Source organism: Pelodiscus sinensis, chromosome 9, assembly GCF_049634645.1.
Source record: "Pelodiscus sinensis isolate JC-2024 chromosome 9, ASM4963464v1, whole genome shotgun sequence".
Classification (NCBI taxonomy): Eukaryota; Metazoa; Chordata; order Testudines; family Trionychidae; genus Pelodiscus; species Pelodiscus sinensis.
Window position 1 is genome coordinate 35,342,685 of NC_134719.1, and position 12,089 is coordinate 35,354,773.

Below are 12,089 nucleotides of genomic sequence, written 5' to 3' on the forward strand. Positions count from 1 at the left end.
CAAAGAACAGGAATGCTAGAAGCTCCCAAGTCCTCTACTGCCACCTTCAGCCCCAAAAGTTTTAGACATCTTTACACTGCCAATTGGGAAAAGGTCTACCAGCCTGCTCAGGTTGATAGTCCTGTGCTAATAGGCTTACGCTATCACACTAAAAATAACAGCATCTAAATACCTTGTCAGTAGGTAACAACAAGATTCTCAGATTTGAAGCCATTAGACAAAAAGAAAAGATATTTCCCATAAATCAGCTACTTCACATATATCTTACAGCATACAGAAGATTGATATATCCTGGCAGACAACCTAGGGATGTCAGCGATTAGCTGTTAAGCATTATCCTTACTGACAGGGGCTGGGTGCTACTCTAGCCTAGCTAGGCCGACTGCACCATACTGTGGACAAGGGGCACTATAGCCCAGTTACAGCAGCAACCATCAGAGGCAGCCTATTATACAGTGGGCAGGCTGGACTCCCATCACCCCCACTGACCCTGAGCTCCATGCAGCGCTGCCGCTTTGATACGCTGCGGGTATCCTGGCGTCAGTCTGCACGCTGTGTTTCAAAGTGGCAGTGACAGGTGGAGTCCAGGATCAGCTGACCCTGCACTCCACACAGCACTTTTGCCTTCAAAGGCGGAGGCACCCTATTGACTAATCGAACAATGGATGCAAAATGCTGGCTCTTGGGGTGCTTGCTGCTACCCCGCACTACTGCCTCTGTATCAGAGGCAGCAGCACGGAGCAGCTGACAGAAGCTGGTTACTGCTTTACGCTGAGGGTGCAGATAACCGTGTAACCCCTGAATCTTTCAGCAGTTACACATTTACCCAGTTACCCACTTTTTATCATCCCTAATCCATACAAATAGTTGACAAAAGAATCCTCAAGGTATTGGTGGATCCAGACCTTTCCTGTATTGTCCTGTTAATTTTAAACACCGACCATTTGATTCTGCCCCTTTTCATTCAGGGAAGTCAAAGAATAAAATTATGATCTCACTGACGCCAATAGAAGTGGGGGGCAGGATTTCTTGAAATAGGGCTAAACACTGACCCAGTTATTACTTTGCATAAGGAAAGTGGCAGAACTTGGCCCTCATGTTGTAATCTGGTTTTTTCCCCTTTATGTATATTATGAAGGAGAGACAGAAGCAAAACAGACTAAAAAGTCTTGATTTTTCTCTCACACAGAATGATGTTAGACAAACTCTGCTGTCTTCAGGGGAGCTGTTCCTGATTCTTGTCAGCGTGAAGTTCCCCAAGTGCAAATTCACCTGCTTTTCTCAGAAATAGCTTAGTATGACCAAGAAATCACAAGGGAAGGAAGATATAATTACTGCAACTGAAAAAAAGTAGAGAAAAGTTTAGAGAGAGAGAAGTTTAATAACTGAAAAAAAAATCAAGTGATTTAACTTAAGAACAAATCGTATCATGGTCCTAGTTAAATCAAAGGAGTCTTGCTTACATAAGCAGTTTAACATAAGAGGCAGGATTAATTTATTTGGTGTTGCTCTGCTCTTGGTCAGTGATATTTTTTTTTAAATTGTAAAATAAGCTTTTTTTTTTTCCTGAGCGATTTTAAAAAAATCAATACAGTATTTGCTTGTGTCAGTACCCCAGCAGGATAAACTGAAACTTGGTGATGCTGTTCTAAATAAAAATGTCAACAAATATAACTTCTAGGATGTGATGGCATGATAACTGCGTCTTTGAATATTTCTGGAATGCTTATCATTTTGTAAGATCAGTTAATACTTGGATTTGCTACAGCTTCCTTCTTCTTTGAGAGTGTAAAGAAATGAATACATTTTAAAGCAGTGATATTTAAACTTGTCACTAAGGTGGCCCACCACTACATGTATGTCACCTCTGCCCAAGCACTGCAACCTTTGCCAGTGTGAAGAAAAAGAACCAGTGGTGAATGTTGGAGAATGAGCCCAACGTGTACTTGCCCCCCAGTGGCAGCTCCTGTCCCATATAGCTGGGCCCAGGTCTGTGCTCTCTGTGTTGTGACCTTTAAAATAAACAGATATTAATGTTGGGTGTGTCACATAAGGAATGGTATTTAATTTTAAAGGTTGAACATACTACAATAGCATCCACTGAATAGCAAAAAATCAGACATCAGAAAGCTACTTTATCAGAGATTAAAGAAGTCAGGTGTATGTTTAACATCAGATTTAAATGAAATAAATGGTGGTATTTAAATTCTTTGATGTTGCCCAGATAAGCAATAGTGCATCAGTATTTGTACATGAAGAGATCTATTAGTGCGCAGAATCTATGTTGGTTTCTGTTAGATATGTTATCTTATTTTAGTTAGAGGATTTCCAAGTGTACCATTATAAATGAGTTTTATAATAATAGGTATGTTTCTCTACCAAAAGTGTAGTTGTACTCTGAAAGTGACTCTGTAGCCTTGTGTAATTCCATGTTTATCATTGTTCAGTGATATACAGATCAGTGTGCTCTCCATTTAAAAGTAAAAATGATGATTTTTCTGTCTATGCCAAGCTATGTCTGACTTTTGCAACAGTAATAAAGATTTGGCAAGATACATTCTTTCGTCTGTTAGACCTGAGAAACCTGTTGGAAATCTGGCTTGCTATCTCAAAAGCTATGTTGTCTCTATTGTAGTTATATTAGCACAGTCAGTGGACTGGAAAATAGTAGTACTTTGTCCTTAGCAATGATCATATTTCTAAAGAATGCCCCAAGAACTGGGAGAGTAATCAGTCAGTGAATAATATGAGTTGACATTTTGTTCTCTATCAGGTGGAAATCCTCGATTGGAAGACAAAGCAACAGCTGTGCTTTCTGGATAAGGTAAATGATAATATTGTGGAAATGGCAGGTGACAGTATTTAGAAGCTTGTAATTTTTAAAAGTAAATACGGTGCTTGTGAAAGGAGATGGAAAACCCTTCTTCCTCCACAGCAAGAGACAACAGCCTGGGCAGCGTCAGGGGAAAACTTGCCCTCACAGCTTTACAAAGTCCCTCAGCTCACCATTGAAAGGATCAGAGGACATCTTCATTCAGATTCTCAGCTGAGGGGGCCGACAAATGTGCCAGTTAGTACCTGTTGTGATGTGACCCGGGAGCGATTTCACATAAGCCACCAAATTATCATCATATTGTAATAACTCTGGCCATTAATATGGATGGATTTACAACATGAGCTACAGATTAAATGCTCCCTTTTTCTATTACCAGTCGCTTGAGCAGTCCATACTAGAAATAGAATTTTTTGGCTATGTTTCAAAAAGTTAAAGGAATGCTGGCAACTTGAAAAATCCATGTTTCCACCATATTTTTTGTACTTACTAATTATCTTCCAAAACAAATGTCTTACATGACCAGCCTCTTTTGTTGCCTAGGTGGAACCACATGCTACAATTAGTGACATCAGATTGATGTTCCATAAATCCTGTAAGTATAATATTTTCAGAGACGCATACTAAGGTTTTGAGTCAAATAATTATGTACTGGGTATTCTGATGTAAGTATAAAATAATATAGTTCAATGGAAAATGTGATTTATACACACTAGTACAAGTACAGGCAGTCCCCGAGTTACGCGGATCCGACTTATGTCGGATCCGCAGTTACGAACGGGGCCCTCTCCCTGGTCTCCAGTAGACCAGGGAGAGGAAGCAAAGCGGCGGAGCACGCGGGCAGCGGACAGCCCAGACGCGCGTCTGGGCTGTCTGCTGCCCGCGTGTTCCGCCGCTTTGCTCCCCGTCCTTCTGGTCTGCAGACCAGGGGGACGGGGAGCAAAGCAGAGCAAAGCGGCGGAGCATGCGGGCAGCGGACAGCCCAGACGCGCATCTGGGCTGTCTGCTGCCCGCGTGTTCCACAGCTTTGCTCCCCGTTCCCCTGGTCTGCAGACCAGGGGGACAGGGAGCAAAGCAGAGCAAAGCCGCGGAGTCCGAGGGCAGCAGAACAGCCACGGCGCATCTGGGCTGTGCTGCTGCCCCCGTGCTCTGCGGCTTTGCTCCAGACGCCTGTGGTACAGCAGCTCGGGCGCTGCTGGTTGGTCCTGTAGCGCCGCTCTGGGCGCTACTGGACCAACCCGGCAGCACCCCAGCTGCTCTGCCCCAGGCATCCTGATTCAGCCACTGCTGGTCAGTTTCAGCAGCGGCTGAATCAGGACGCCTGGGGCAGAGCAGCTTGGGTGCTGCTGGGTTGGTCCAGTAGCGCCAAGGAGCAGCTGCTCTGCCCCAGGCATCCCCAAGTCAGCCACTGCTGAAACTGACCAGTGGCTGACTACAGGAAGCCCCTGCCCCGGGCTTCCTGGAATCAGCCGCTGATCAGTTTCAGCAGCAGCTGACTTGGGGATGCCTGGGGTTCTTAAGTTGAATCTGTATGTAAGTCAGAACTGGCATCCAGATTCAGCCGCTGTTGAAACTGATCAGTTTCAGCAGCGGCTGAATCTGGATGCCAGTTCCGACTTACATACAGATTCAACTTAAGAACAAACCTACAGTCCCTATCTTGTACATAACCCGGGGACTGCCTGTAATCAGCAAGTGGACATTAATGTAGCTGAGATATAACATTTTTCATTATCAGTAATCTACTAATTTATGCAAATCTTTGCTTTTGGTTTTTATAATCTATTATATATTTGAGAGAAATTGTCTATCTGTGCAAGAACTCCTCCTAAATGGTAAGAGCTAGGAAGAGCTAGCTTCCTCTTATCACAACATAAAGCAAGTTAAGGGTTTGGTTGAGCCAGGAAAATTGGATATGCCTGGAGTGGGATTGCTTCTCATAAAACAGAAAAAGACAGAGTCACCAGGCGGGTGAAAGGGATTATCCGGGGGCACCACTTCCCACTCCCCCCACCCCTGTCTGGGACTGCCTGAGCCTCCCATCCCCCCAGGCACCCTTTATAGTAGGCGGGTGGGGGGGCGGGAGAGGCTGCAGCTCCTCCTCCTGATTTGTATGGGAACATTGTGTACTTTCCTCTCACTCCCTGATGAAGGGGAAGGAGACAACAATTTGCTGCATTCTTCACTTTGCCTGGGGAGTGCAGGGGGCAGACTAACCTAAGACCAGCACCAGCTGGGGACTTACACCCCTCCCTTAGTTGTGCCCACTGGAGTTGCAGCAGCCATGGAGAGGCGCTTTTCACCTGACCCCAAACTGCTGCAGTGAGAGAGGGCTGGGGAAGGCCTCTCTCCCTGGGACAGCCTGCATACTGAACTCCTCCACCCCACCCCACAGCAATGATTTAAATGAAGACAAACAAAAATTAATTGAATTAAAGACCCAAGCAACACCTGGTAAATCTTCTGATAAAAAATAAAACAAGTAATAAAAATCCCTAACCAAGAGCTTCTCTTCTTCTGTTGCAGTCATTAAATCAGTGGATAATCCAAAAGCAAATACTGTATTATGGATAATTTTATACTTTTTATATTTGTCTTGCAGATCCACACTGGTATCCAGCTAGGCAGTCCATAAGACTTGATCCCAGTAAGTACCAGTCAGGTCTAGCATAATAAGGCTATAAACAGTGCTTGCACAGCGAGGTGCCACATCCTGCCCTTTCTAGTGGTATTATATGCCATGAGTGGTAGTTTTGCTGAATTAGTATTATGAAGGATTTTACAAAAAGGAGCTCAACACAAGCTGAATTCTTTGAACATTATTGCTCAGAGTCCTACTATGGGTCTGATGCTAGTAACCACTGTTTAGTTAACTGGGGAGTTTGCACATTGACTTAATTTGCTTTCAGCTATTGAGCACTTGTCCTTCAATGGAATCAGCATCTAATCTGTTTACCACCTGCATTTAACTGCAATGAGATGGAACCCAGAATGGTGCTCAAATATGAAAAGTCTGAAGGATTATGTACTAGTGCTAGTAATTCACGTTAACATTTTAAATCTCAGGTGGACATTGTAGCTTTTTTAAGTGATAAACTAATGAAAAATGCATTTGGGAATATAGGCTCTGCAAACTTAGCTGGTGCCAAGCGACTGATTCAATTAAATTGGTCATGGGTATTTCTGATAGAAAACTCTTGTTGCATGCCATTGGTGCTTAAAAATGAAAGAATAATTGAAAAAAACATCTTAATTATCCATATTATTCAAATAATATGTAGCATTTTTTGCTGCTATTAGGCATAGTTACTTACACAATCTCTTCAAATGATTGTTAGTAAAGATTAACAAATTGTTTTGGGATAAGTCCATGGGAAAATATGTGCTTGAGCAGCTTATTTTCTTCCACAAGAATTTATGTGAACAGCCATCCAATGGCTTATGCTGGGAAACGTGTTAGTAGGTGACAGCTGGAACTATGGGTATGCCCCTAAATGCAGGAAGGAAAAGCAAGGGTGCCACCAGCCCAGAGCAGGCTTGTGTCTCATAGGTCAAACCTCTGAAATGGAAAGATGTCAGTTCAACAAGAGTGTGTGCAAAAAAGTGTAATATAAATTGCATTTTACTAGAGCGAGAGATAGAGAGAGATCCTGTTCTGTGCCATGCCCCCTGCTTAGGACAAAACCCTGTAAAACCACATTTCCACTGGATTGAAATGGAAGGGCCCAAAGAGGTCACGTAGGAGGACAATGCAACCTCTTGCATTCTAAGACTTTCCTCCATGAAGGAGTTCACAGAAATGAGGAATGAGAAGGAGGCTGGTTAGTGGTCCGTGCTCTCTGAAAAATTCTCTGTCCCAACAGAGAGAGTATTGACTCACCTACCCCATTAGCATCTACCCATTTTCTTCAGCAGCAGTGGAATGACCATACTGCAGATCAGGGCGTGAGAATTCAATTCATGGTGTTGGCTTCAGTGGTAGTTCTGTGGGTGGACAGCATATTTACTCCTGTTTTTTGCATGCACGTATACGAAAACGCTAGGATTCTAAATGTGTATTTATCAGGTGGCATACTCTTACATAAGACTCTGGTAAAAGCATGAGTCCGGCCAAAAGGATTCCAAGATTGGTCTAAATGGACTAAAAGGTTTCTGTTACCAGAGTTTACTTTAATTCTACTGTGATGTGTATAACTACTACTTCTTCTTCTCAGAGGGAAAATCCTTGAGAGATGAGGAAATCCTGCAACATCTCCCAGTTGGCACAACCGCTACACTGTATTTTAAAGATTTAGGGCCACAAATAGGATGGACGATGGTGAGCTATGCTGCAAGCCTGGGACATTTTAATTAATGCTTCTCTTTAATTAATTTTTGCATCACTTTCTCTCAGCATTTATATAGAATTTCTATATGTCGCCTGGTCTGACAGCAGATGGAGAGAGCAGATCTTCATTTTTAACTATTCTAACCTTAAGAAGCATTTAATGAGAGACTTCAGTAAAAGTACATCATGAAATCCTGGCCATGCATTCAATGGAAAAGCAGTAGTGATTGTCTCACAACATAATCTGGCACTGTGGTACTAAGTAACTATGTAAATTCTGTTCCTTGGGCAATCAGAGATCAGGCTTACATTCTTGTCCTGGAGATCAATCCTGCAAAGACATATGAATACCTTTACTCATATCCGTCAATTTCATTGACTTTCATGGGTCTGCTCATGAAAGTAAAGTTACTCACATGCATGTTTGCAGTTTAGGTCCTGGGATACTACTGACAACTGGTCATTTTAGTGGCAGCATGAATTCAGTGTGAGTTTGGCTAAATAAACACTGGGAAAAAATTGAAACTCAAAAGTTTGTTTTGAAGCTATCAAAATGAGCTATTTCCACATTGCGTTTCAAATAATTTAATTTAGAAATCAAGTGTCACTTCAAATAGGCAGTCACAATGTTTCATTTGATCCAAACACTAATTTTTCATTTTGTCAAGAAAGAACACTACAAAAAATCAGTTTAGGTTTGAAACTACCCAAATATTTTTTTCATACCTTTTGGTTCCGCCACCAAACTCAGTAATCAGTTATTCATTCAGCTCTAACAGAGATTGAAGAAAATGTCATATATTCTGCACCCTTAATTCAAAGCAAAGTTCCATCATGGCAGCATTAGCCTGCAGCATTGAGTAGGAGGCGGTAAGAGAAATGGTGGCTCTGAAGTGATATGTGCAGAGCCTTCTGCAGTTACAGTGCACATACTGTCCTTTAGTTTTAACTGTAATGTCACAGCATGAAGGTAAAGTTAGACAGCAAGTTGAAGACAGATTATTCTTAGAACAATTAATGTAATATTATTAATGAACAATATCAAAGACAAAGGTAATAGTACACTCTGTAATATTAAAAACAGTAATTGTTTTTTGTTGAGTATAAATCCTCAGCATAACACTGGAGCCTATATTAGAAAAAGGACAACAAGCAAGAAATCTTAAACACAGTAAGATGATCACAGCAAATTAGAAGATCAAGATGTTTTCATATCAATGTACAGTGAAATACCACAGCATATCAAATTAATATAGTGAACATCACTAAAATCTCAACAACTTTTTTGGCCATCTCAGTAGCTTCAACTATATCAGAAAAAAAGTGGTGACTTTTTGTTATGTAAGTATAGTACATTTCCCTCATGTCTTCATAATTTGGATATCAACCTACCTTACTGAGTTATGGAAGCAAAAGTAATAATCAAAATTAAGGTCAATTTAAATTGGTGTTCATATGAAGTATTTTATTTTAAACAAAATTCATTCATTATAAACTAGTTTCTTTCCCTTTTTTTGAGAGATTTTTTTCCCCCAGCATTCTTTTTAAACTATATAAAAAGCAGTTTTATAGGACACCAAGATGAAAAATAAAGGCTAAGGTAATAAAACTATAATTTGCATTCACATTTCACAACTGTATGTGTTCCTTTGTTAATTGCACATAACTTGTTACACGTGAATGCAATTATTGAAGTTGTATGCAGTCACTGCAAATGCAAGTGCATGCCATATGTATGCATTTCTAACAGTCTCAGAATATAATTCCAAATGTTGTCAAATCAACCAACCAATCCTCCATTCTAGGTTAGTGGAGGAATTTACTAATAAAAAAAAGCACAGCTTCTGATCTGCTCTGTCTAATTATTCTCTCCCTTTTTTCAGGTATTTTTGACAGAATATGCGGGTCCATTGTTCATCTATTTTCTGTTTTATTTCCGCATGCCTTTTGTCTATGGCCTGAATGACAAGCTTACATCAAGCCCCCATCCAGTAGTTAAGTAAGTTCTGTTATGAGCCTCAAGCAATATTTTTTGTAAGCATCATATTTTTATTCCAACTGTCTTGCCACATTTGTTTCTGTAGCATTCTTAAATGCTTTTGTCTTGCTGTTTCTAGCTTGGCATGTATCTGCCATTCTTTCCACTACATCAAAAGGTTGATTGAAACAATATTTGTTCATCGGTTCTCCCATGGGACTATGCCACTGAGGAATATTATTAAGGTAAATTGTGACAAAAATCAACCCACAGCCCTCTAGTAAATACAATCTGGCCACTCTCCACACTGCTTCATTAGTACAATGTTTTGGTGTGGCTTTTGTGGTAATGACCCGCAGCTTTGACCTATAAATCCCTGTACAAGATCTCTCGGTAATCTTACCATTGTAACCTACATGCTACCCTGCCATTATAATTCCTGTCACAGGTTTCCCATTGCTCTTTCAAGATTTAATACCTTCAGTATTGAACCTGCTAGATCTCTTGGGTGCAAGAATTTCAAAAGCACAGTAGTGCATCGCTAGAGGTTTTCAAAATATTTTTAATCTGGTTTTTGTAATAGCATCTTAGAATCATTTCTCTTCTTGGCAATTATAAATGTGCCTTTGCTTCTGGTGCAGCATAAAGCACCATGGCTGTTCTGCATTTCCTTCCTGTCATGAACACAGCCTAGCAACACCTCTGTTCTGGGAGCAGGGCTGAGCCCACTGGTGGCTGCCTGCCTGCATAATAATATGGTATGTGCAATATAACTATAGATTTTTTTTAATGAGGCAGTGGAATACTAGATTTTAAAACAGTTTTATATAGCATCTAGAGGATAGCAGATTGTCATATCCTAATAGCCCCTTTAGGTATCTAATATTTTGTGTTTATTCACTTAAAAATACATTTGCATCTTAAGGTAGTGGTAGTCTGACTTGGGAACTGGAAGGTTCTTTCATTTTTACAACCTACCAATATTAGTTATTACTCTATTGACTATTTGACTCCCTGCAGGAGATTTAGTTATCTTTGTGCTTCCTACATAGGATAAGAGTCCTATATATTCAGATAGTAGCATTATCAGGGCAAGGTACTCACAGGAATTTATTTATTTATTTATATATTTGCACAGATTTATTTTCATTGCTTTCCTAAGCAGAGATGTGCACGGTTTTCTATCAGGCCAGCAGCTCTATTAGAAATGTCTAATCTGGACAAGTGGGAGCTATTTTAGATTAATAACATCAGATATGTGAAAGCAGCACAATTGTATCTTTAAAGTGAATTTATAAAGTGCATTAAATCATCACTTTTCATAGGTGTCTGACACCTCCATTGCACTACTCCACTCCAAACAAAATTCAGCTGCTAAAATCTTTCTTTGCCGGTCATTCTGACCTGGGCCTTTGAATTGCTCCCTCTTCTTCACCACATCATGTTCATGATACTTATTTTCATCCTTCATTCATATCAGGTTGGCCCTTACATTTTAAATTGAAATTTAAAATTAAATTTTCAAATTTTTCTTTACACCAAAAAGTTTTCTTAAAAAAATTTCTGGTAAAATGAAACATTTCATTTGAGCTTTTAAAAAAAATTAAGTAAATATCAGAATGAAAAGTCATTTGAATTGGAAAAACTGAAACATTTTAAAAATGTCAATACCACATTTCAATTTTTTAAAAATATTTTAAAATTTTGTTTTGACTGAAACAATTCAAAAAGTTCAGTATGAATTTGCAACAAATTTTGGTCATCCTGAATCAGCATTTCTTGGTGAAAAAACACTTCATGGAATAGTTTTACCCAACTCTAATTCCATTAACTGTATTAGCCTTAACACCCTTTTAAGTTATTTTCTCCCGTATTCATCTATATGTGTTTGTCCACTTCACCACATGTGTGTAGAAAGTTCTTCCTGGGGTGCAAAGACATTTAAATTGGGAAAAGGGGGATGTAAACATACTAAATGATCAAGTTGATGAAAGGTTGATTGGACTCTTAAAGGTACGTAGATATCTAATTCCCTTTGAGGATCTGCCTTATTACTTTCACTTTGTGGGTTGAGAAGAAAGTGATTAACAAATTTTCCAGGACATTTAATTATATGGAAAATATGGGTAATCAAGAAACCGTTTGTGAGATAGCAAGTGCAAAGAAATGTCAGGTATCCCTCCCCCCCCCCCATTCAAAATGGAACAATTTTTAACACCTTCTTCCAAACAACTCTGCATAACTTTCACTAAGATTCCATTGATAACCTACCACGATGTGTATGATTTTATATTAGACTCACCTTTTTTTATTCTATCCTAATTAAGAGACAAATTGTTACACTCTGCTCTGAAAGAAAGCTCAGCTCAGCCTTTAACTTATAAATATGGTTTAATATTTATTATATATGGTACATTTCCTTCTACCTATTCTACACATTTTTCTCCAGCGCTTGAATATAGGTGGTAGAAAAGATCTCCTATTTCACATATATTATTATTCATATAGGGGCTGTTGCTTGTTTGTTCTCTGGAGAACTCAATCATCATAATTCAGTGAGAGCCAATCAAGTTCCTTGGAAGCATGACTTAGAAGAGACAGGATTGGACATTTTTGAGAGGGGAGGAGGGTTTCCATCCTTCATGCTTGCTGAAAGACCCTTCACCTTTGTTTCACATACATGGCAGTAGGGCCATTTGGGTTCATTGTGGTTTCTGAGATTTGGAGGATGTGAGCAAATTCTTTTTTTTGAAGAAAGGATACAGATGTCTTTTTCCATTTTAATTACATCTGTATCCTTTCTTAAAAAAAAAGATTATGCTTTAGAAGGAATGTGGGATTTTTTTTCTGCAATAGAAGTCAGAGGCATACAACTCAGCTTATTGCAAGTTCCAAATTTATGGGAGAGTTTCCTTGCAAGATTCTGTTTTAAAAGTCTGAGTGCTTCAGGG

The 12,089-nt window shown here is 39.8% G+C and overlaps 1 protein-coding gene across 2 annotated transcripts in view; it reads left to right on the forward strand.

The window, feature by feature from the left end:
• The window catches only part of LOC102459125 (very-long-chain enoyl-CoA reductase-like), a 55,927-nt gene that overhangs the window by 25,995 nt on the left and 17,843 nt on the right, over positions 1 to 12,089 (forward strand). For both annotated transcript variants that reach the window (XM_006114146.4, XM_075936562.1), the window contains exons 2-7: positions 2,774 to 2,824; positions 3,377 to 3,428; positions 5,436 to 5,480; positions 7,048 to 7,151; positions 9,044 to 9,159; positions 9,278 to 9,383. In XM_006114146.4, coding sequence (XP_006114208.2) covers positions 2,774 to 2,824; positions 3,377 to 3,428; positions 5,436 to 5,480; positions 7,048 to 7,151; positions 9,044 to 9,159; positions 9,278 to 9,383 — 474 coding nt within the window. The remainder of the gene's footprint in view (positions 1 to 2,773; positions 2,825 to 3,376; positions 3,429 to 5,435; positions 5,481 to 7,047; positions 7,152 to 9,043; positions 9,160 to 9,277; positions 9,384 to 12,089) is intronic.